We start from the raw sequence: 21,412 nt of genomic DNA on the forward strand, positions 1-21,412 counted from the left end.
CACGGGCAGCAGTGACCTGGTCAGTGTAGTAGTAGTTGAAAGAATGGACCGCAGACAGGCATCGAAGGCCTAACATAACAAACTTGGGCTGGCTGTAGGCACTTTTAAATTGGTTCCAGGGGTACACGGGCAGCAGTGGTCTGGTCAGTGGAAGTCTAGTGGAAGGAGTGACCGCAGACAGGCATCGAAGGCCTAAAATAATAACACATGGCTGTAGGCAATTTTAAATTGGTTCCAGGGGTACACGGGCAGCAGTGACCTGGTCAGTGTAGTAGTAGTTGAAAGAATGGACCGCAGACAGGCATCGAAGGCCTAAAATAAAAAAATTGGGCTGGCTGTAGGCAATTTTAAATTGGTTCCAGGGGTACACGGGCAGCAGTGACCTGGTCAGTGTAGTAGTAGTTGAAAGAATGGACCGCAGACAGGCATCGAAGGCCTAAAATAAAAAAATTGGGCTGGCTGTAGGCAATTTTAAATTGGTTCCAGGGGTACACGGGCAGCAGTGACCTGGTCAGTGTAGTAGTAGTTGAAAGAATGGACCGCAGACAGGCATCGAAGGCCTAAAATAAAAAAATTGGGCTGGCTGTAGGCAATTTTAAATTGGTTCCAGGGGTACACGGGCAGCAGTGACCTGGTCAGTGTAGTAGTAGTTGAAAGAATGGACCGCAGACAGGCATCGAAGGCCTAAAATAAAAAAATTGGGCTGGCTGTAGGCAATTTTAAATTGGTTCCAGGGGTACACGGGCAGCAGTGGTGTGGTCAGTGGAGGCCTAGTGGAAGGAGTGACCGCAGACAGGCATCGAAGGCCTAAAATAATAACACATGGCTGTAGGCACTTTTAAATTGGTTCCAGGGGTACACGGGCAGCAGTGGTCTGGTCAGTGGAAGTCTAGTGGAAGGAGTGACCGCAGACAGGCTTCGAAGGCCTAACATAACAAAATTGGGCTGGCTGTAGGCACTTTAAATTGGTTCCAGGGGTACATGGGCAGCAGTGTATGGTCAGTGGAAGTCTAGTGGAAGGAGTGACGGCAGACAGTCTTCGAAGGCCTAACATAACAAAATTGGGCTGACTGTAGGCACTTTTAAATTGGTTCCAGGGTAACACGGCCAGCAGTGGCCTGGTCAGTGTAGTAGTTGTAGAAAGAAGGGACCGCAGACAGGCTTCGAAGGCCTAACATAACAAAAATGTCAAAACAATGGTATTGTCAGTGCCAGGCATTGAAGGATGTCAGCGGCTAGACTACACATTGGTGAAGCTGTGAGAGATAATTTTGCTAGTGGTAGAGCACTGTTTGAGCTGGGGGGGGGAACTGTCTTGTGGCCGGCGGTACAGGCACAGGGCCCCTCATATTACAACGGTGTGTCTGACGTTGGGTGCGCACCACCACCGCCAGAGACACTTTATTGTACTATGAGGGACCCAGTGGCAGTGCCGTCGACCAAAAGCGGCCACACCCACCTCTTCAGACAAACAGCACTCTCAAGGGTCCAAGCGCAAAGTGGCGATAGCACGGCCCCGTGTGGGGAGTTTGGCCATTTCGTGAGGTGGAAACATGTCGTATGCTGGACAATCAGGTGAAGAAAATTACGAGATTGGAAAAGTCATTCAGAATAGTCCACAGGCAAGACCTTTTCATAGGAAAGCTAGGTGTCAGCCGGGCAGGGTGGGGCAAAAGATTTTGAAATCCAGTTGTGGTTCATTTTAATGAAGGTTAGATCATCTACATTTTGGGTAGCCAGACGAGTCCTTTTTTCTGTTAGTATTGAACCTGCAGCACTGAATACTCTTTCTGATAGGACACTAGCTGCCGGGCAAGCAAGCTCCTGCAATGCATATTCTGCCAATTCTGGCCAGGTGTCTAATTTGGATGCCCAGTAATCAAATGGGAATGACGGTTGAGGGAGAACGTCGATAAGGGATGAAAAATAGTTTGTAACCATACTGGACAAATGTTGTCTCCTGTCACTTTGAATTGATGCTGCAGTACCTGTCCTGTCTGCGGTCATAGAAAAATCACTCCACAACCTGGTCAGAAAACCCCTCTGTCCAACGCCACTTCTGATTTCTGCCCCTCTAACACCTCTGGTCTGCTGGCCCCTGGAGCTCGTGTGAGAACGATCACGGGCGCTGTGTGCAGGGAATGCCAGAAGCAAACGGTCAACAAGAGTTGATTGTTTTGTTGCTAATATTAGTTCCAAGTTCTCATGTGGCATAATATTTTGCAATTTGCCTTTATAGCGAGGATCAAGGAGGCAGGCCAACCAGTAATCGTCATCGTTCATCATTTTTGTAATGCGTGTGTCCCTTTTGAGGATACGCAAGGCATAATCCGCCATGTGGGCCAAAGTTCCCGTTGTCAAATCTGCGGTTGTGCTTGGTTGAGGGGCAGTTGCAGGCAAATCTACGTCACTTGTGTCCCTCAAAAAACCAGAACCCGGCCTTGCCACGCCACCAATTTCCCGTGCCCCCGGGAAAGCTTCCTCATTAAAAATATACTCATCCCCATCATCCTCCTCATCCTCCACCTCCTCTTCGCCCGGTACCTCGTCATGTACACTGCCCTGACCAGACAATCGCTGACTGTCATCAAGGCTTTCCTCTTCCTCTGGTGCAGACGCCTGATCCTTTATGTGCGTCAAACTTTGCATCAGCAGACGCATTAGGGGGATGCTCATGCTTATTATGGCGTTGTCTGCACTAACCAGCCGTGTGCATTCCTCAAAACACTGAAGGACTTGACACATGTCTTGAATCTTCGACCACTGCACACCTGACAACTCCATGTCTGCCATCCTACTGCCTGCCCGTGTATGTGTATCCTCCCACAAAAACATAACAGCCCGCCTCTGTTCGCACAGTCTCTGAAGCATGTGCAGTGTTGAGTTCCACCTTGTTGCAACGTCTATGATTAGGCGATGCTGGGGAAGGTTCAAAGAACGCTGATAGGTCTGCATACGGCTGGAGTGTACAGGCGAACGGCGGATATGTGCGCAAAGTCCACGCACTTTGAGGAGCAGGTCGGATAACCCCGGATAACTTTTCAGGAAGCACTGCACCACCAGGTTTAAGGTGTGAGCCAGGCAAGGAATGTGTTTCAGTTGGGAAAGGGAGATGGCAGCCATGAAATTCCTTCCGTTATCACTCACTACCTTGCCTGCCTCAAGATCTACAGTGCCCAGCCACGACTGCGTTTCTTGCTGCAAGAACTCGGACAGAACTTCCGCGGTGTGTCTATTGTCGCCCAAACACTTCATAGCCAATACAGCCTGCTGACGTATGCCAGTAGCTGCCCCATAATGGGAGACCTGGTGTGCAACAGTGGCAGGTGCGGATGGAGTGTTTGTGCGACTGCGGTCTGTGGACGAGCTCTTGCTTCTGCAGGAGGACGAGGAGGAGGAGGAGGAGGGGGTGCGAACGGCTACAGACAACTGTTTACTAGACCGTGGGCTAGGCAGAACTGTCCCAAACTTGCTGTCCCCTGTGGACCCTGAATCCACCACATTTACCCAGTGTGCCGTGATGGACACGTAACGTCCCTGGCCATGCCTACTGGTCCATGCATCTGTTGTCAGGTGCACCTTTGTGCTCACAGATTGCCTGAGTGCATGGACGATGCGCTCTTTAACATGCTGGTGGAGGGCTGGGATGGCTTTTCTGGAAAAAAAGTGTCGACTGGGTAGCTCGTAGCGTGGTACAGCGTAGTCCATCAGGTCTTTGAAAGCTTCGCTTTCAACTAACCGGTAGGGCATCATCTCTAACGAGATTAGTCTAGCTATGTGGGCGTTCAAACCCTGTGTACGCGGATGCGAGGCTAAGTATTTCCTTTTTCTAACCATAGTCTCATGTAGGGTGAGCTGGACTGGAGAGCTGGAGATCGTGGAACTAGCGGGGGTGCCGGTGGACATGGCAGACTGAGAGACGGTGGGAGATGGTATTGTTGCCGCCGGTGCCCTAGATGCAGTGTTTCCTACTACGAAACTGGTGATTCCCTGACCCTGACTGCTTTGGCCTGGCAAAGATACCTGCACAGATACAGCAGGTGGTGCGCTAAATGGTGGTCCTACACTGCCGGAAGGGATGTTGCGTTGATGACTAGCTTCATTGGCCGAGGGTGCAACAACCTTAAGGGACGTTTGGTAGTTAGTCCAAGCTTTCAAATGCATGGTGGTTAAATGTCTATGCATGCAACTAGTATTGAGACTTTTCAGATTCTGACCTCTGCTTAAGGAAGTAGAACATTTTTGACAGATGACTTTGCGCTGATCAATTGGATGTTGTTTAAAAAAATGCCAGACTGCACTCTTTCTAGCATCGGATACCTTTTCAGGCATTGCAGACTGAGCTTTAACCGGATGGCCACGCTGTCCTCCACCAGGTTTTGGCTTTGCCACGCGTTTTGGGCAAGATACGGGCCCGGCAGATGGAACCTGTGGCGATGTTGATGCCTGCTGCGGCCCCTCCTCCTCCTCTGCTTCAGAACTGCTGCCGCCTGCACCCTGTTCCCCCAATGGCTGCCAATCGGGGTCAAGAACTGGGTCATCTAATAACTCTTCTTGTACCTCCTGCGCAACTTCGTCTGTGTCACCGTGTCGTTCGGTGGTATAGCGTTCGTGATGGGGCAACATAGTCTCATCAGGGTCTGATTCTTGATCAGCACCCTGCGAGGGCAATGTTGTGGTCTGAGTCAAAGGACCAGCATAGTAGTCTGGCTGTGGCTGTGCGTCAGTGCACTCCATGTCAGATTCAATTTGTAATGGGCATGGACTGTTAACTGCTTCACTTTCTAAGCCAGGGACGGTATGTGTAAAGAGCTCCATGGAGTAACCCGTTGTGTCGCCTGCTGCATTCTTCTCTGTTGTTGTTTTTGCTGAAGAGGACAAGGAAGTGACTTGTCCCTGACCGTGAACATCCACTAACGACGCGCTGCTTTTACTTTTACCAGTTTCACGAGATGAGGCAAAAGAGCTAGAGGCTGAGTCAGCAAGATAAGCCAAAACTTGCTCTTGCTGCTCCGGCTTTAAAAGCGGTTTTCCTAATCCCAGAAAAGGGAGCGTTCGAGGCCTTGTGTAGCCGGACGACGAACCTGGCTCCACAGCTCCAGACTTAGGTGCAATATTTTTTCCCCCACGACCACCTGATGCTCCACCACTACCACTACCCTCATTACCAGCTGACAATGAACGCCCCCGGCCACGACCTCTTCCACTAGACTTCCTCATTGTTTTAAAAACGTAACCAAACTAACGTTATTTGTTGCAGTCACACAACTTACACGGTGAGCTATAACTTCTGTATGATTTAGCTACCCCTTTACAGGTTGGTGAGACCACAGCGAAAATCAGGCCCAATGTTACACACTCTTTTTTTGGTGGCTGCAAATTAGAGAGATGCCCCACACGCAGGACTGTCACTGAAGCACAAATGTTAATATTAATGTCACACTATTATTTTTTTTTTATTTTTATTTTTTTCAGGAACACTTTAGAAACCCCCCAAAAAAAAAAAAATAGATTTTTGCAGGGAGAATTTAGAAAACAAATGTAACAAACTATATGCTTTCTATGGGCCACTGAGTGAGAGATGACGCACACAGGAATCAGGAGTGGCACACAAGCCCAGAGGCCAATATTTTTCTACCAATGATTGATGGAGTTATTTTCTCTGGTAGATTTTGGAACCCAAATCAAGGAAAAAAAATGTAGGCTTTCTATGGACCACAATTGGAGAGAGAGAGAGAGAGAGATGGCACACCCAGGAGTCAAGACTGGCACACAAGCAGAAAGGCCAATATTAATCTCCCACTGTTTTTTTTGGTTGTTTTTTTTTTTTTTTTTTTCAGGGAGACTTTAGAAAAAAAAATAATAAAAAAAATATGATTTTATCAGGAAGAATTTAGAAACCAAATAAAATAAAATGATTTTTTCAGGGAGAATTTAGAAAACAAATAAAACCAAAAATAGGCGTTCTATGGCCCACTGACTGAGAGATGACGCACCCAGGAGTCAAGACTGGCACACAAGCAGAAAGGCCAATATTAATCTCCCACTGTTTTTTTTGGTTGTTTTTTTTTTTTTTTTTTTCAGGGAGACTTTAGAAAAAAAAATAATAAAAAAAATATGATTTTATCAGGAAGAATTTAGAAACCAAATAAAATAAAATGATTTTTTCAGGGAGAATTTAGAAAACAAATAAAACCAAAAATAGGCGTTCTATGGCCCACTGACTGAGAGATGACGCACCCAGGAGTCAAGACTGGCACACAAGCAGAAAGGCCAATATTAATCTCCCACTGTTTTTTTGGTTGTTTTTTTTTTTTTTTTTTCAGGGAGACTTTAGAAAAAAAAATAATAAAAAAAATATGATTTTATCAGGAAGAATTTAGAAACCAAATAAAATAAAATGATTTTTTCAGGGAGAATTTATAAAACAAATAAAACCAAAAATAGGCGTTCTATGGCCCACTGACTGAGAGATGACGCACCCAGGAGTCAAGACTGGCACACAAGCAGAAAGGCCAATATTAATCTCCCACTGTTTTTTTTGGTTGTTTTTTTTTTTTTTTTTTTCAGGGAGACTTTAGAAAAAAAAATAATAAAAAAAATATGATTTTATCAGGAAGAATTTAGAAACCAAATAAAATAAAATGATTTTTTCAGGGAGAATTTAGAAAACAAATAAAACCAAAAATAGGCGTTCTATGGCCCACTGACTGAGAGATGACGCACCCAGGAGTCAAGACTGGCACACAAGCAGAAAGGCCAATATTAATCTCCCACTGTTTTTTTTGGTTGTTTTTTTTTTTTTTTTTTCAGGGAGACTTTAGAAAAAAAAATAATAAAAAAAATATGATTTTATCAGGAAGAATTTAGAAACCAAATAAAATAAAATGATTTTTTCAGGGAGAATTTATAAAACAAATAAAACCAAAAATAGGCGTTCTATGGCCCACTGACTGAGAGATGACGCACCCAGGAGTCAAGACTGGCACACAAGCAGAAAGGCCAATATTAATCTCCCACTGTTTTTTTTTTTTTTTTTCAGGGAGACTTTAGAAAAAAAAATAATAAAAAAAATATGATTTTATCAGGAAGAATTTAGAAACCAAATAAAATAAAATAATTTTTTCAGGGAGAATTTAGAAAACAAATAAAACCAAAAATAGGCGTTCTATGGCCCACTGACTGAGAGATGACGCACACAGGAGTCAGGAGTGGCACACAAACCCAGAGGCCAATATTTTTCTACCAATGATTGATGTAGTTATTTTCTCTGGTAGATTTTAGAACCCAAATCAAGGAAAAAAAATATAGGCTTTCTATGGACCACAATTGGAGAGAGAGAGAGAGAGAGAGAGAGAGAGAGAGAGAGAGAGAGAGATGGCACACCCAGGAGTCAAGACTGGCACACAAGCAGAAAGGCCAATATTAATCTCCCACTGTTTTTTTGGTTGTTTTTTTTTTTTTTTTTTTTCAGGGAGACTTTAGAAATAAAAATAATAAAAAAAATATGATTTTATCAGGAAGAATTTAGAAACCAAATAAAATAAAATGATTTTTTCAGGGAGAATTTAGAAAACAAATAAAACCAAAAATATGCGTTCTATGGCCCACTGACTGAGAGAGAGAGAGAGATGGAACGCTTAGTACTGGCACACAAGCCCAAAGGGCAATATTAATCTCCCTTTTTTTTTCCAGGGAGAATTTCTGAAACCCAAAAAAAAAATAAAATAGGCTTTCTATGGCCCACTATTTGTGAGAGAGATGGGACGCTCAGGACTGGCACAGATGGCACGCTCAGGACTGGCACAGAAGCCCAGAGGCCAATATTAATCTCCCTTTTTTTCTGGGAGAATTTATAAAACCAAAAAAATATTTAAATAGGCTTTCTATGGCCCACTATTTGTGAGAGAGATGGCACGCTCAGGACTGGCACAGATGGCACGCTCACAACTGGCACAGAAGCCCAGAGGCCAATATTAATCTCCCTTTTTTTCTGGGAGAATTTATAAAACCAAAAAAATATTTAAATAGGCTTTCTATGGCCCACTATTTGTGAGAGAGATGGCACGCTCAGGACTGGCACAGATGGCACGCTCACAACTGGCACACAAGCCCAGAGGCCAATATTAATCTCCCTTTTTTCAGGGAAAATTTATAAAACCAAAAAAAAAATTAAATAGGCTTTCTATGGCCCACTATTTGTGAGAGAGATGGCACGCTCAGGACTGGCACAGATGGCACGCTCACAACTGGCACACAAGCCCAGAGGCCAATATTAATCTCCCTTTTTTCAGGGAAAATTTATAAAACCAAAAAAAAAATTAAATAGGCTTTCTATGGCCCACTATTTGTGAGAGAGATGGGACGCTCAGGACTGGCACAGATGGCACGCTCAGGACTGGCACAGAAGCCCAGAGGCCAATATTAATCTCCCTTTTTTTCAGGGAGAATTTATAAAACCCAAAAAAAAATAAAATAGGCTTTCTATGGCCCACTATTTGTGAGAGAGATGGCACACTCAGGACTGGCACACAAGCCCAAAGGCCAATATTAATCTCCCACTGTATTTTTATCAGGGAGAATTTATACACCCCACAAAAAAAAATACAGAAAAATGAAAAGGCTTTCTATGGCCCACTATGTGAGAGAGATGGCACACACAGGGATGGCACTCTAGCAGAAATGCCAAATTGCCAATCTTAATCTCCCACCAAAAAAAAAAAAAAAAAAAAAACAGGGAATGTCCTACAATTACTATCTCCCTGCCTGCAGTAATCTCAGCCAGGTATGGCAGGCAGCTACTATCTCCCTGCCTGCAGTAATCTCAGCCAGGTATGGCAGGCAGCAATAAGGAGTGGACTGATGCACAAATGAAATAAAAAGTGTGGACAAACAAAAAAGATAGCTGTGCAGAAAGGAAGGAACAAGAGGATTTGTGCTTTGAAAAAAGCAGTTGGTTTGCACAGCGGCGTACACACAGCAATGCAGCTATCAGGGAGCCTTCTAGGGCAGCCCAATGAGCTACAGCGCTGAGGGGAAAAAAAAAAAAAAAAAAAATTCCACTGTCCCTGCACACCGAGGGTGGTGTTGGACAGTGCAAATCGCTGCAGCACAAGCGGTTTTGTGGTTAATGGACCCTGCCTAACGCTATCCCTGCTTCTGACAAAGCGGCAGCAACCTCTCCCTAAGCTCAGATCAGCAGCAGTAAGATGGCGGTCGGCGGGAACGCCTCTTTATAGCCCCTGTGACGTCGCAGACAGCAAGCCAATCACTGCAATGCCCTTCTCTAAGATGGTGGGGACCAGGACCTATGTCATCACGCTGCCCACACTCTGCGTTTACCTTCATTGGCTGAGAAATGGCGCTTTTCGCGTCATTGAAACGCGACTTTGGCGCGAAAGTCGCGTACCGCATGGCCGACCCCGCACAGGGGTCGGATCGGGTTTCATGAAACCCCGACTTAGCCAAAAGTCGGCGACTTTTGAAAATGTTCGACCCGTTTCGCTCAACCCTAATGAAGACAATTATGGGGCAATATACCATTAAGGTCCGGTGGACATGTGCACACCCCGACGCGCATTTCGGAATTGATTCCTTCGTCAGGGGGTGGCGTTTTGTAAAACTGGTGGATTTACATATAGTGACAGATAATGCTGACCCCGGCATGAACGGCGCATGCGCCACTTGCGTAACCCGGAAGTCCTACCATCCGCATCATGTGACAGGCGCAAGGGATCAGAGTACCCAGTGTTGCCTAGGACACATTGACGCAGGATGCCAAGAAAGCGGAACGCGAGCGGCACATGCGCTCAGCACGGGCCACACAGTATGGGTAAATAATAAATTATCAAGCAAACGGTAATCAGTGATGTTAAAGAAGCTAATGGAGAAAATATCGCTCAAAATCACAGCACAAAAGGGAGCAAATAAAGAAAAAATGCATGAAGTGAAACAATATATATAATGATAAATTAAAGGGGAATTGTCCTGATGCAACAGGAGGAGCAGGTTGTGTAATTGAAAACAAAGAACTAATAAATGAGCATGTGAGGTGACAAATACATATATGCAAAGAATGATTTGCTGTAAACATACATAAGAAGTTATTTTGCAAGTGAGATAAGTATATATATATATTTATTTATATATATATATATATAGAGAGAGAGAGAGAGAGAGAGAGGTTAACATGTTATATGCAAATAAACATGAGCAAAAAAAATATATGAAAAATAAATAATAGAAAATAAAATAAAAATTAATAAGAAAAATAATAATAATAAATATAAATAACAATAATAGAAATAGAAGTAAAAATAAATATAAGTATAAAAATTAAAAAATATTCAATAAAAAGTAATAAAAATAAAAATAATAAAAAATAAAAAATATATAATGAATAATAAATAAATAAATGGAAAATAATAAAAAATAATAATGAATACAAAATCAAAAAATATATAATAATTTAAAAAAATCAAAAATAACTATAAGTATTAAATAACTAGATTGTGGCCCGATTCTAACGCATCGGGTATTCTAGAATATGCATGTCCCCGTAGTATATGGACAATGATGATTCCAGAATTCGCGGCAGACTGTGCACGTCGCTGATTGGTCGAGGCAACCTTTATGAGATCATCGTCGCCATGGCAACCATTATGACATCATCGTCGCTGTGCCTGTTGCTGATTGGTCGAGGCCTGGCAGCCTCGACCAATCAGACGCGGGATGTCTACGTCCTTTATGACATCATCGTCGCTGTGCCCGTTGTTGATTGGTCGAGGCCTGGTGGCCTCGACCAATCAGAGACGCGGGATTTCTACGTCGATGCTGTGCCGGTCTCTGATTGGTCGAGGCCTGACGGCCTCGACCAATCAGAGAGCCGGGATTTCCAGGACAGACAGACAGACAGACAGACAGACAGACGGAAAAACCCTTAGACAATTATATATATAGATATACATTAACAAATGTAACATATTCTTAATAATGGGAACATTGCCTTCAGGTGGCCCTCCTGTATGTCTCTTCAGGGCGGTATTGGGGTGCATCTACCTTTGGTGCAGGGCAGAGGGCATCCCTTGCATTCAATGCATAGGCAAACAGTATGGGAGTACCAACTTCCTAATAATGGGAACATTGCTTTCAGGTGGTCCTCCTGTACAGCTCTTCAAAGGGGTTTTGGGGTGCATCCAAATTTGGGGGCAGGTGTTGTATTCACTGCATAGACAAACAGGATGGAACTACCAATTTCCTAATAATGGACAGATCCCATTGATTCTGACACTGTTTTCTCGTTGATATTACTTGCATTTATTTGTGAAAAAAAAAAGGAAATTTGTCAAAACTTTTGAAAATTTCTCATTTTTCCAACTTTGAAATTTCATGCCCTTAAATCAGAGATATGTTACACAAAATACTTAAAGGGAAGGTGCCGCATTTTTTTTTTTGTATTAAACATGATTGTTTTATACAAACAATTATTTTTAATACAAATTTACATTTTTTAATTTTAACATTTTTTATTATTAAAGGGACACTGTCACCTGAATTTGGAGGGAACAATCTTCAGCCATGGAGGCGGGGTTTCTGGGTGTTTGATTCACCCTTTCCTTACCCGCTGGCTGCATGATGGCTGCAATATTGGATTGAAGTTCATTCTCTGTCCTCCGTAGTACATGCCTGCACAAGGCAATCTTGCCTTGCACAGGCGTGTCCTATGGAGGACAGAGAATTAAGTTCAATCCAAAATTGCAGCCAGCATGCAGCCAGCGGGTAAGGAAAGGGTGAATCAAACACCCAAAAACCCCGCCTCCATGGCTGAAGATTGTTCCCTCCAAATTCAGGTGACAGTGTCCCTTTAATTATTTTTTCAGCCACTGGGTGCCACCATTTTGCTTTGCAGGAGTGTAAGTGTAGCTGTATGACACTTACACTCTGCAAATACAGCTGCCCTGGGCATAGACATCTGCAATTGGCATCCGACCCTATACCTAGCATTGAGCTGCTCCCTGCTGTGATCTGACCACACCCCCTGAGCCGTCCACATCACAACAGAGGCAAGAGATCGGTGCCATGTTTCTGGAGCTCACAGTGTGCTGTGAGCTCCAGTTTCCCAGTATAATCACAGGAGCCCTGTGGTTATAGGAGGAGGAGGAGACCAAGGACTGGAGGGAGAAAGGACTCAGCAGCTGAGCTGTGAAGTAAGTATCGGGGGAGGGGTAATCTAATCCTATCCTTTGTGATGCTGACTCTGAGCAGTGTATCTCCTCCCATGTGTGTTACTGTGCTGAGCCATGTATCTAATCCTACCCTGTGTGATACTGTGCTGAGCCATGTATCTAATCCTACCCTGTGTGATACTGTTCTGAGACATATGTCTAATCCTCTCCTGTGTGATGTTGTCTGCTGAGCCATGTATTTAATCCTAACCTGTGTGATACTGTGCTGTGACGTGTATCTAATTCTCTCCTGTGTGATGCTGTCTGCTGATCCGTGTATCTAATCCTACCATGTGTGATACTGTGCTGAGTTGTGTATCTAATCCTCTCCTGTGTGATGCTGTCTGCTGAGCCATGTATCTAATCCTACCCTGTGTGATACTGTGCTGAGACATGTATATAATCCTACCATGTATGATACTGTGCTGAGCCGTTTATCCAATCCTCTCTTGTGGGATACTGTGTGCCTAGCCGTGTATCTAATCCTATTCTGTGTGTTACTGTATGCTGAGCCGTGTATCTAATCCTACCCTGTGTGATACTGACTGCTGAGCCGTGTATCTAATCCTATCCTGTGTGATACTGACTGAGCTGTATATCTAATACTGTCCTGTGTGATACTGACTGCTGAGCTGTGTATCTAATACTCCTATGTGCGATACTGACTGCTGGGCCATGCATCTAATCCTCTCCTATGCACTCCTCTCCCCCTGTTATGTGTGATCTATATGGCGGTATTATGTGAGAAGTCTATGGCGGTATTATTTGAGTATATGGCGGTATTATGTGATATCTATATGGCGGTATTATGTGAGAACACTATGGCATCCTTATTTGCGGTCTATATGATGGTATTATGTGAGAACTATAGGACAATATGATGTGTGATCTATATGGCGGTATTATGTGAGAAATATATGGCGGTATTATGTGTGAATAATATAACGGTATTATGTGTGAAGTATATTGCGGTATTATGTGTGATCTATATGATGGTGATTTATATGGCGGTATTATGTGAGAACACTATGGCGTTGTTATTTGCGATCTATATGATGGTATTATGTGAGAACTATTACAGTATTATGTGTGATCTATATGGCGGTATTATGTGTGAAGTATATGGCGGTATTATGTGTGATCTATATGATGGTATTATGTGTGATCTGTATGGCGGTATTATGTGAGAACTATAGGACAGTATTGTGTGATCTGTATGGCGGTATTATGTGAGAGCAGTATGGCAGTATTATCTTCAGAAAGGGGAACCATTCTATAGTGGTTCTGGTTGAGCAGCTGTACATGGGTCTGGGGTAATAGAGGGGGCAGCATGACCTCCAGTTAGGTGTAGTCAGTGGAAGACTGGTGACGCAGCTGATGAGAGGGGTCTCATTTTTATCGTTACTATATAGCTACATTTCCTTCCCAGCGTCACCCCACACTGCGCCTGTCGCCTGGCTTTCACACATCACCAGGACAGGATCTGAGGAGGGGAATGGGGTCTTTACATTCAAAGTCTGGATCAGAACAGGCCATCAATCAGCAGAAATGTTTCCTGGATTTCTGTGGAGCAGACGGTCCTTCCATGTGTATAAAAGACAGCGCTCTATGTACAATCCCTGGCTGCTCCGCACACAAAACAGGCAAACCCCCCCCCCACCCATAGACCTGCACACTGCTCTCTTGAAATACTCTGTGCTGCTGTCACCCTGCTCCCTCCACCATATATCTCCCAGAATCCTTGCTGCCTGCCATCCTTGGTGACTGTCTACTTGTCAGTATAACTCTGCAGTCACCAACAAAATGGCTTCTCACTGGGTTCCAGAATATCACCGTCTCTAATCCCTTAGCAAACACCCAGAAGGGGAGGAGAGGAGACATCACACACGTCAGCAGACTCCGCCCATAATTACTGCAATGCTGTAATGTGAGCTAGTTGTACACTAGGTTTTTGTCAATTTTCAGTAGCTGCTCCCCCTAGTGTTTAAAAGTAGAAATGCCAAACCTTTTAAAATTATTTTTCATATTTTACTAAATAAACAAATGATGATATTTTTTAAGAAAATTTAAACATTAATTCTTTACGTTTTCTCAATCGTTGGAATTTTTTATGGCACCTTCCCTTTAATAAGTAACATTTCCCACATGTCTACTTTACATCAGCACAATTTTGGAACCAAAAATTTTTATTGTTAGGAAGTTATAAGGGTTAAAAGTTGACCAGTGAGTTCTCATTTTTACAACACCATTATTTTTTAGGGGCCACATAACATTTTAAGTGACTTTGAGGGGTCTATATGAAAGAAAATACCAAAAAGTGACATTATTCTAAAAACTGGACCCGTCAAGCTGCTTAAAACCACATTTAAGAAGTTTATTAATCCTTCAGGTGCTTTACAGGAATTTTTGGAATGTTTTAAAAAAAACCACAAGTGACACCATTTTAGAAAGTAGACCCCCTAAGGAACTGATCTAGAAGTGTAGTGAGCACTTTGAACCCCCAAGTGCTTCACAGAAGTTTATAATGTAGAGCTATAAAAATAAAAGACCTTATTTTTTTCACAAAAATTATTTTTCACCCCCAATTTTTCATTTTCCCAATGGTAACAGGAGAAATTGGACCCCAAAAGTTGTTGTCCAATGTGTCCTGAGTTCTCTGATACCCCATATGTGGGGGTAGGCCACTGTTTGGGCACATGGCCGAGCTCGGAAGGGAAGGAGCGCCATTTGACTTTTTCAACGCAGAATTGGCTGAAACTGAGATCAGACGCCATTTCGCGTTTGGAGAGCCCCTGATGTTCCTAAACAGTGGAAACCAGGGCTGGACTGGCCATCGGGCAGTTCTGGCAAATGCCAAAAGGGCCAGTGGCAGTAGTGGGCCACTCGAGTGTGCCGACACTACCCCCGCTGTCGGCACACTCCTGGCCCCGCATTCAACTATACCGGCATCATAGACGCCGGTACAGTTGAATGCAATGATGGAGGAGAGAGCGTCTGCTGTCGCTCCCTCTCCCATCATTCCCCGTTCTGCCTGCTGCTGACACTGCGGGTGCGCGATGATGTCATATCATCGTGCACCTGCTGAGTGATCGGGCGGGCAGACTGCAGCTGCTAAGACCGGAGCCAGGAGCAGCGTGGGGCACGAGGAAAGGTGAGTAGAGTGGGTTTTTTTTAAAATTATTATTATATATCAATGAGTGATAACTGGATTGTGGGGCTATTGGGTGGGGGCTTTATTACATTCTATGGGGCCTGTGCTGCCTTACATTCTATGGGGGCTGTGCTGCATTACATTCTATGGTGGGCTGGCTGCATTACATTCTATGGGGGGCTGGCTGCATTACATTCTATGGGGGCTGTACTGTATTACATTCTATGGGGGCTGGGCTGCATTACATTCTGTGGGGCTGGGCTGCATTACATTCTCTGGGGGCTGTGCTGTATTGCATTCTATGGGGGCTGTGCTGCATTACATTCTATGGGGTCTGTGCTGCATTACATTCTATGGGGGCTGTGCTGTATTATATTCTATGGGGACTGGCTGCATTACTTTCTATGGGGTCTGTGCTGCATTACATTCTAGGGGGGCTGTGCTGCATTACATTCTATGGGGCTGGCTGTATTACACTCTATGGGGGCTGTGCTGCATTACATTTTATGGGGGCTGGCTGTATTACACTCTATGGGGGCTGTGCTGTATTATATTCTATGGGGACTGGCTGCATTACTTTCTATGGGGTCTGTGCTGCATTACATTCTAGGGGGGCTGTGCTGCATTACATTCTATGGGGGCTGGCTGTATTACACTCTATGGGGGCTGTGCTGCATTACATTCTATGTACACTCCCCTCACTTCTTGCAACCTACAAGTGTACAAAGATATTATACAGTCACCATGTGACAAGTGGGCCTGTATGACTTCAAATGCCAGTCCGGCCCTGGTGGAAACCCCCCACAAGTGACCCCATTTTGGAAACTAGACCAACTGAGGAACTTATCTAGATGTGTAGTGTGCACTTTGAATCTGTAATTGTTTTACTAAAGTTTATAATGTAGAGCCATGAAAGGTATCCGGAGAAATTGGACCCCAAAAGTTGTGAAATGTGTCCTGAGTACGCCGATACCCCATATGTCGGCGATGTTCAGATGTGGAGGAAGGCAGAGATGATATACCACAGGATTCCCCTTTTCCAGAACCTTGAATGGACTCAGATAGTGGGGAGCAAATTTAGTGGACTCTACATGCAGCCGGATGATATGAGCAGAGGACCACACTAAATCGCCAGGGGCACAAACCGGAGTGGGACAACGATGCACGTTGGCGGAGACCCTCAACCTTTCCTTAGAGGCCTTAATAGCATCCTGAATGCAATCCCAGATGTTACACGCCTCCACAGCCCAATCCAACACCCTAGGATCGGAGGACAAGACGCGCATAGTCACAGGTACCTGCAGGAGCTAATCTTAAGAAAGGAGGAACGGCGTCTGCCCAGTGGAATCAGCGATGGAGTAGTTCAAAGCAAACTGCGCCCAGGGCAGCAAGGATGCCCAGTCGTCATGCCTGGCAGAACCAAAGTGCCGTAGATATGTGATAAGAGTCTGGTTGGCACTCTCCACCAGCCCATTCGACTGGTACGCTGAAGAGAGATTGAGCTCTATGCTTAGCAGCCGATAAAGCTCCCTCCAGAATAGAGATGCAAATTGGGGACCCTGATCGCTGAAAATCTTGTCAGGCATCCCATGAACGTGAAAGATATATTGGTACACATGCTCTTTAAAAATTGTACAAAAATTATACATTTAACATGAATAAAGAGTTTCCTTTTATTTGTTTAGCTTAATGTTGAAAATCAGGTGTTTATGTCACTCACCTCCATTTTTGTTAAGTACAGTAACCTTCATACTGTTATGAGATGAAACCATCTTGTGCAATTTTACGGATTGCTAGTAAAAAGTATATTGATAAAGTTAATTGCAACATACACACACAGGTTATACACATACACTTATCATTAGAGATGAGCAGATTGAGCTGCGAAAGATTGAGTTTGAGATGAATATCTCGTAATTTGCGTTTTCACAATAATTCAAACAACTTGAAACTCTATTTGTGGTATGACTTAAAAAACCTTGTCTGGCACCATTTCTCAAACTGCTTCATCGGAGAGTGGGCTCACATTGTTTGTGTGATCGCATGGGCCTCCCCATAATGCTCTGCAGTTACGGTAATTAAGTTTTACTGATAATAATAACTTATAAACCCCCGTGACACACAGCGAGATCGCTAGCGAGATCGCTGCTGAGTCACAAATTTTGTGACGCAACAGCGATCTCAGTAGCAATCTCGCTGTGTGTGACACGTAGCAGCGATCAGGCCCCTGCTGTGAGATCGCTGGTCGTGTCGGAATGGCCTGGGCCATTTTTTGATCGTTGAGGTCCCGCTGGGTAGCACACATCGCTGTGTTTGACACCTTACCAACGACCTCGCTGACAGGACATCCCATTGAATCATCATGAAATAGCATCGTTCTACAGGTCGCTACAGTTCGCCGCATCGCTGCTGCGTCGTTGGGGAGATCGCACTGTGTGACATCTCACCAGCGACCACATAGCGACGCTTGAGCGATCCCTGACAGGTCGTATCGTTGTCGGAATCGCTCAAGCGTCGCTGTGTGTGACGGGGGCTTTACAGTGCTGTACAGTACAGTGCTCGTTAATACTTGAGCCATCCCAGATCAGCGATTCCCAGAGGAAGAGTAGTTTTTTTTTAACTCCAGAATCACTGGGCAAAGCTCTCTGTCCCTTAGTGTAAAATCTTATGATGAGCAGGATCCTCTTTCTCTCGCCTGTAAAGTATAAGCTCTTATGATCAGCAGGGTTATCTGTCTTGTAGAGTGTAAGCTCTTATGGACAGTGGAGCTCTCTCTCTCTCCCTCTCTCTCTCTCTCCTCTTCCCTTATATGTATTTTCTGAGCAATTACAAGTAGAGATGGGTGGACACCTGGATGTTCAGGTCTGGCGGGTTAAAAAATTTTGGGTTCGGAGGACCAGAACGATACCCGGACCTGAACCGGAATCTATTCAATTGAATGGGGGACATGAACATCAACTGTTTTCCATGCTTTCTTATGCATGACAGCGCAGCAACCACTGCTTCTGATCTGCGGTAAATCATTAAAGTCGATCAGACAACCGTGGTTCTCACGCTGTGAAATGACAAAATGAGCCCGCAGCAGTGATCAGATGTGTAAAATTTACCTCTGGTCACTGGTGTGGACTGATGGGACTATCACTCCCATCATCCTACGCCTGCTGCCGCTAGTAACAGCAAGAGCAAGAGTGGCTGATGGGAGTATTCATCAGCCAGCTCCTGTGCTCTACATAAATAAATAAATAAATAATATGTAAAAAACTGCATGGGTTCCCCTGTATTTTTGATAACCAGCCACAAAAAACTGATAGCTGTGGGCTGCAATCCTCAGCTGTCAGCTTCAGAAAGGTTGGTTGTTAATAATAGAGGGGTCTCCATATTGATTTTTAATTATTTAAATAAATAATTTTAAAAAATGGCGTGAGGTCTCCCCATTTTTGACAACCAGCTTTGCTAAAGCAGACAGCTGGGGACTGGTATTCTCAGGCTGGTAAGGAGCCACAATATTGACCCCCCCGGCCTAAAAATATCTATTAGATGCACCAATTCTTGATACTTCCCACTTTCCCTGTAGTGGTGGCAAGTGGGGTTCACATTTGTGGGGATAATGTCACCTTTGTATTGTTTGGTTGCATCAAGCCCATGGATTAATAATGGAGAGGCATCTATTACTAATTCAATAGTTGGGGTCTAAGGGGTAACAATAGCAGCTCTGGCTTGTCAAGGTAAGAAGGCTTATTTGCCGTGCAATGCTCCTCTGGGAAATATAATATGCAAATTGCCTCTTCAGGGAAAAAGAGGACTTAAACTCTATAGCGCCACCTATTGGAAGTAGCGATCCTACAAGTCACAATCAACCCTCCAGCAAGTCGTGCAATATGACTTAGGATAAAAGCCAAATCAGTATCTCAATTCGCAGACACGGTGCCCCTTAGACCCCAGTCCAGAGCCTCTCACCTAGCCAAATCAGTTCTCATGCTTCGCACTGACGAGGGCCAACAGCCTGAAACGCCGTGTCTGTGAATTGAGATACTGATTTGGCTTTTATCCTAAGTCATATTGCACGATTCGTTGGAGGGTTGATTGTGACTTGTAGGATCGCTACTTCCAATAGGTGGCGCCATAGAATCCTCATTTCCCTGAAGAGGCAATTTGCATAATTCAATACTTATATTGTAAATAAACACAAAGCCAGACTTACCATATATACTCGAGTATAAGCCGAGATTTTCAGCTCAAATTTTTGAGCTGAAAGTGCCCCTCTTGGCTTATACTCGAGTCACAATCAGCGGTGGGGTTGGCGGGTGAGGAGGAGAGAGCGTGTCGCATACTCACCTAGTCCTGGCACTCCCCCTTCCCCTCCCACGGTCTTAGGTGCCGCAGCTCTTCCCCAGTTCAGCGATAACAGGGTACCGCTCATTAAAGTTATGAATATGGACTCCACTCCCATAGGGGTGGAGCCGCATATTCATTTCTCTAATGAGCGGTAACGGTGACCGCTGTAAGAGGAAGAGGCTGCGGCACCCGGAGACCAGCTGTCCGAGATAAGGAGCCAGGGACGCCGGGAGCAGGTAAGTATCTCATAGTCACCTGTCCACGTTCCACCCGCCGAGCGCCGCTCCGTCTTCGCGTCCTCTTGCTCTGATTGTTCAGGTCAGAGGGCACGATGACATACTAGTGTGCACGCCGCCCTTTGCCTGAACAGTCACTGCGGAGAGTCGCCGAGACGAGACGCTGAGGAGCTGCAAGCAAGAGAGGTGAGTATGTTGTTTTTTTATTTTATTGCAGCAGCAGCATTATATATTGCACAGATTTATGTGGAGCATCTATGGGGCAATAATCAATGGTGCAGAGCATTGTATATGGCACAGCTTTCTATGGAGCATCTATGGGGCCATAATGAACGGTGCAGAGCATTATATGTGGCACAGCTTTCTATGGAGCATCTATGGGGCCATAATGAACTGTGCAGAGCATTATATATGGGGCAGCTTTATGTGTAGCGTCTATGGGGCCATACTGAACGGTGCAGAGCATTATATATGGCACAGCTTTATGTGGAGCATCTATGGGGCCATAATGAACGGTGCAGAGCATTATATATGGCACAGCTTTATGTGGAGCATCTATGGGGCCATAATGAACGGTGCAGAGCATTACATGTGGCACAGCTTTATATGGAGCATCTTATGGGGCCATAATGAACGGTATGGGGCATCTATTTTTATTTTTGAAATTCACCGGTAGCTGCTGCATTTTCCACCCTAGGCTTATACTCAAGTCAATAAGTTTTCCCAGTTTTTTGTGGCAAAATTAGGGGGGTCGGCTTCTACTCAGTGTTGTGAATTCTGCTTTTGAGCTCCCTCTGGTGGTAGCAGATGGTAATGCAGTTGTTTATGGGCTGCAGTCTTTGACAGGTGTATCTGCTAATTGCAGTTCTGACTGGGATATTTAGGTGTGCAGGATTCATTAGCCCTTGCCAGTTGTCAATGTCTTTTGGGATATGAGTGATCTCTGCCTGGCTTCACCTGCTTGGCTGCTATTTCAGCAAAGATAAGTGTCTGTTTATTTTTCTGTGGCACACTGATGTGTGCTTGTTTTTGATTGTATTCCTGCTCTGAATGTAGGATTCACTGGAGTTGCAGATTTACGCTCCTACGTCTTTATTTAGATGGAGGAAGTTTTTGTATATTCTGCTGTGGATATTTTTGAAGGGTTTTAATACTGACCGCACAGAACTCTGTCCTATCCTGTCCTATTTTAGCTAGAGTGGCCTCGTGTGCTATATCCTGTTTTTCTGCCTGTGTATGTTTTTCCTCTCCGACTCACTGCCAATATTTGTGGGGGGCTGTCTATCCTTTGGGGTTCTGCTCTGAGGCAAGATAGTATTCCTATTTCCATCTTTAGGGGTATTTAGTCCTCCGGCTGTGACAAGGTGTCTAGGATTGTTAGGTACACTCCATGGCTACTTCTAGTTGCGGTATTAAGATCAGGTTTGCGGTCAGTATAGTTACCACCTACTCCAGTGAAAGTTTTC

General features: G+C 44.5%; 1 protein-coding gene across 3 annotated transcripts in view; it reads right to left on the reverse strand.

The window, feature by feature from the left end:
* Nucleotides 1-21,412, reverse strand: part of LOC138638124 (probable cation-transporting ATPase 13A4) — a 581,505-nt gene that overhangs the window by 239,347 nt on the left and 320,746 nt on the right. For all 3 annotated transcript variants that reach the window (XM_069727152.1, XM_069727151.1, XM_069727153.1), the window contains one exon: nt 17,096-17,168. In XM_069727152.1, coding sequence (XP_069583253.1) covers nt 17,096-17,168 — 73 coding nt within the window. The remainder of the gene's footprint in view (nt 1-17,095; nt 17,169-21,412) is intronic.

The sequence above is a fragment of the Ranitomeya imitator genome, chromosome 5 (genome assembly GCF_032444005.1).
Source record: "Ranitomeya imitator isolate aRanImi1 chromosome 5, aRanImi1.pri, whole genome shotgun sequence".
NCBI lineage: Eukaryota > Metazoa > Chordata > Amphibia > Anura > Dendrobatidae > Ranitomeya > Ranitomeya imitator.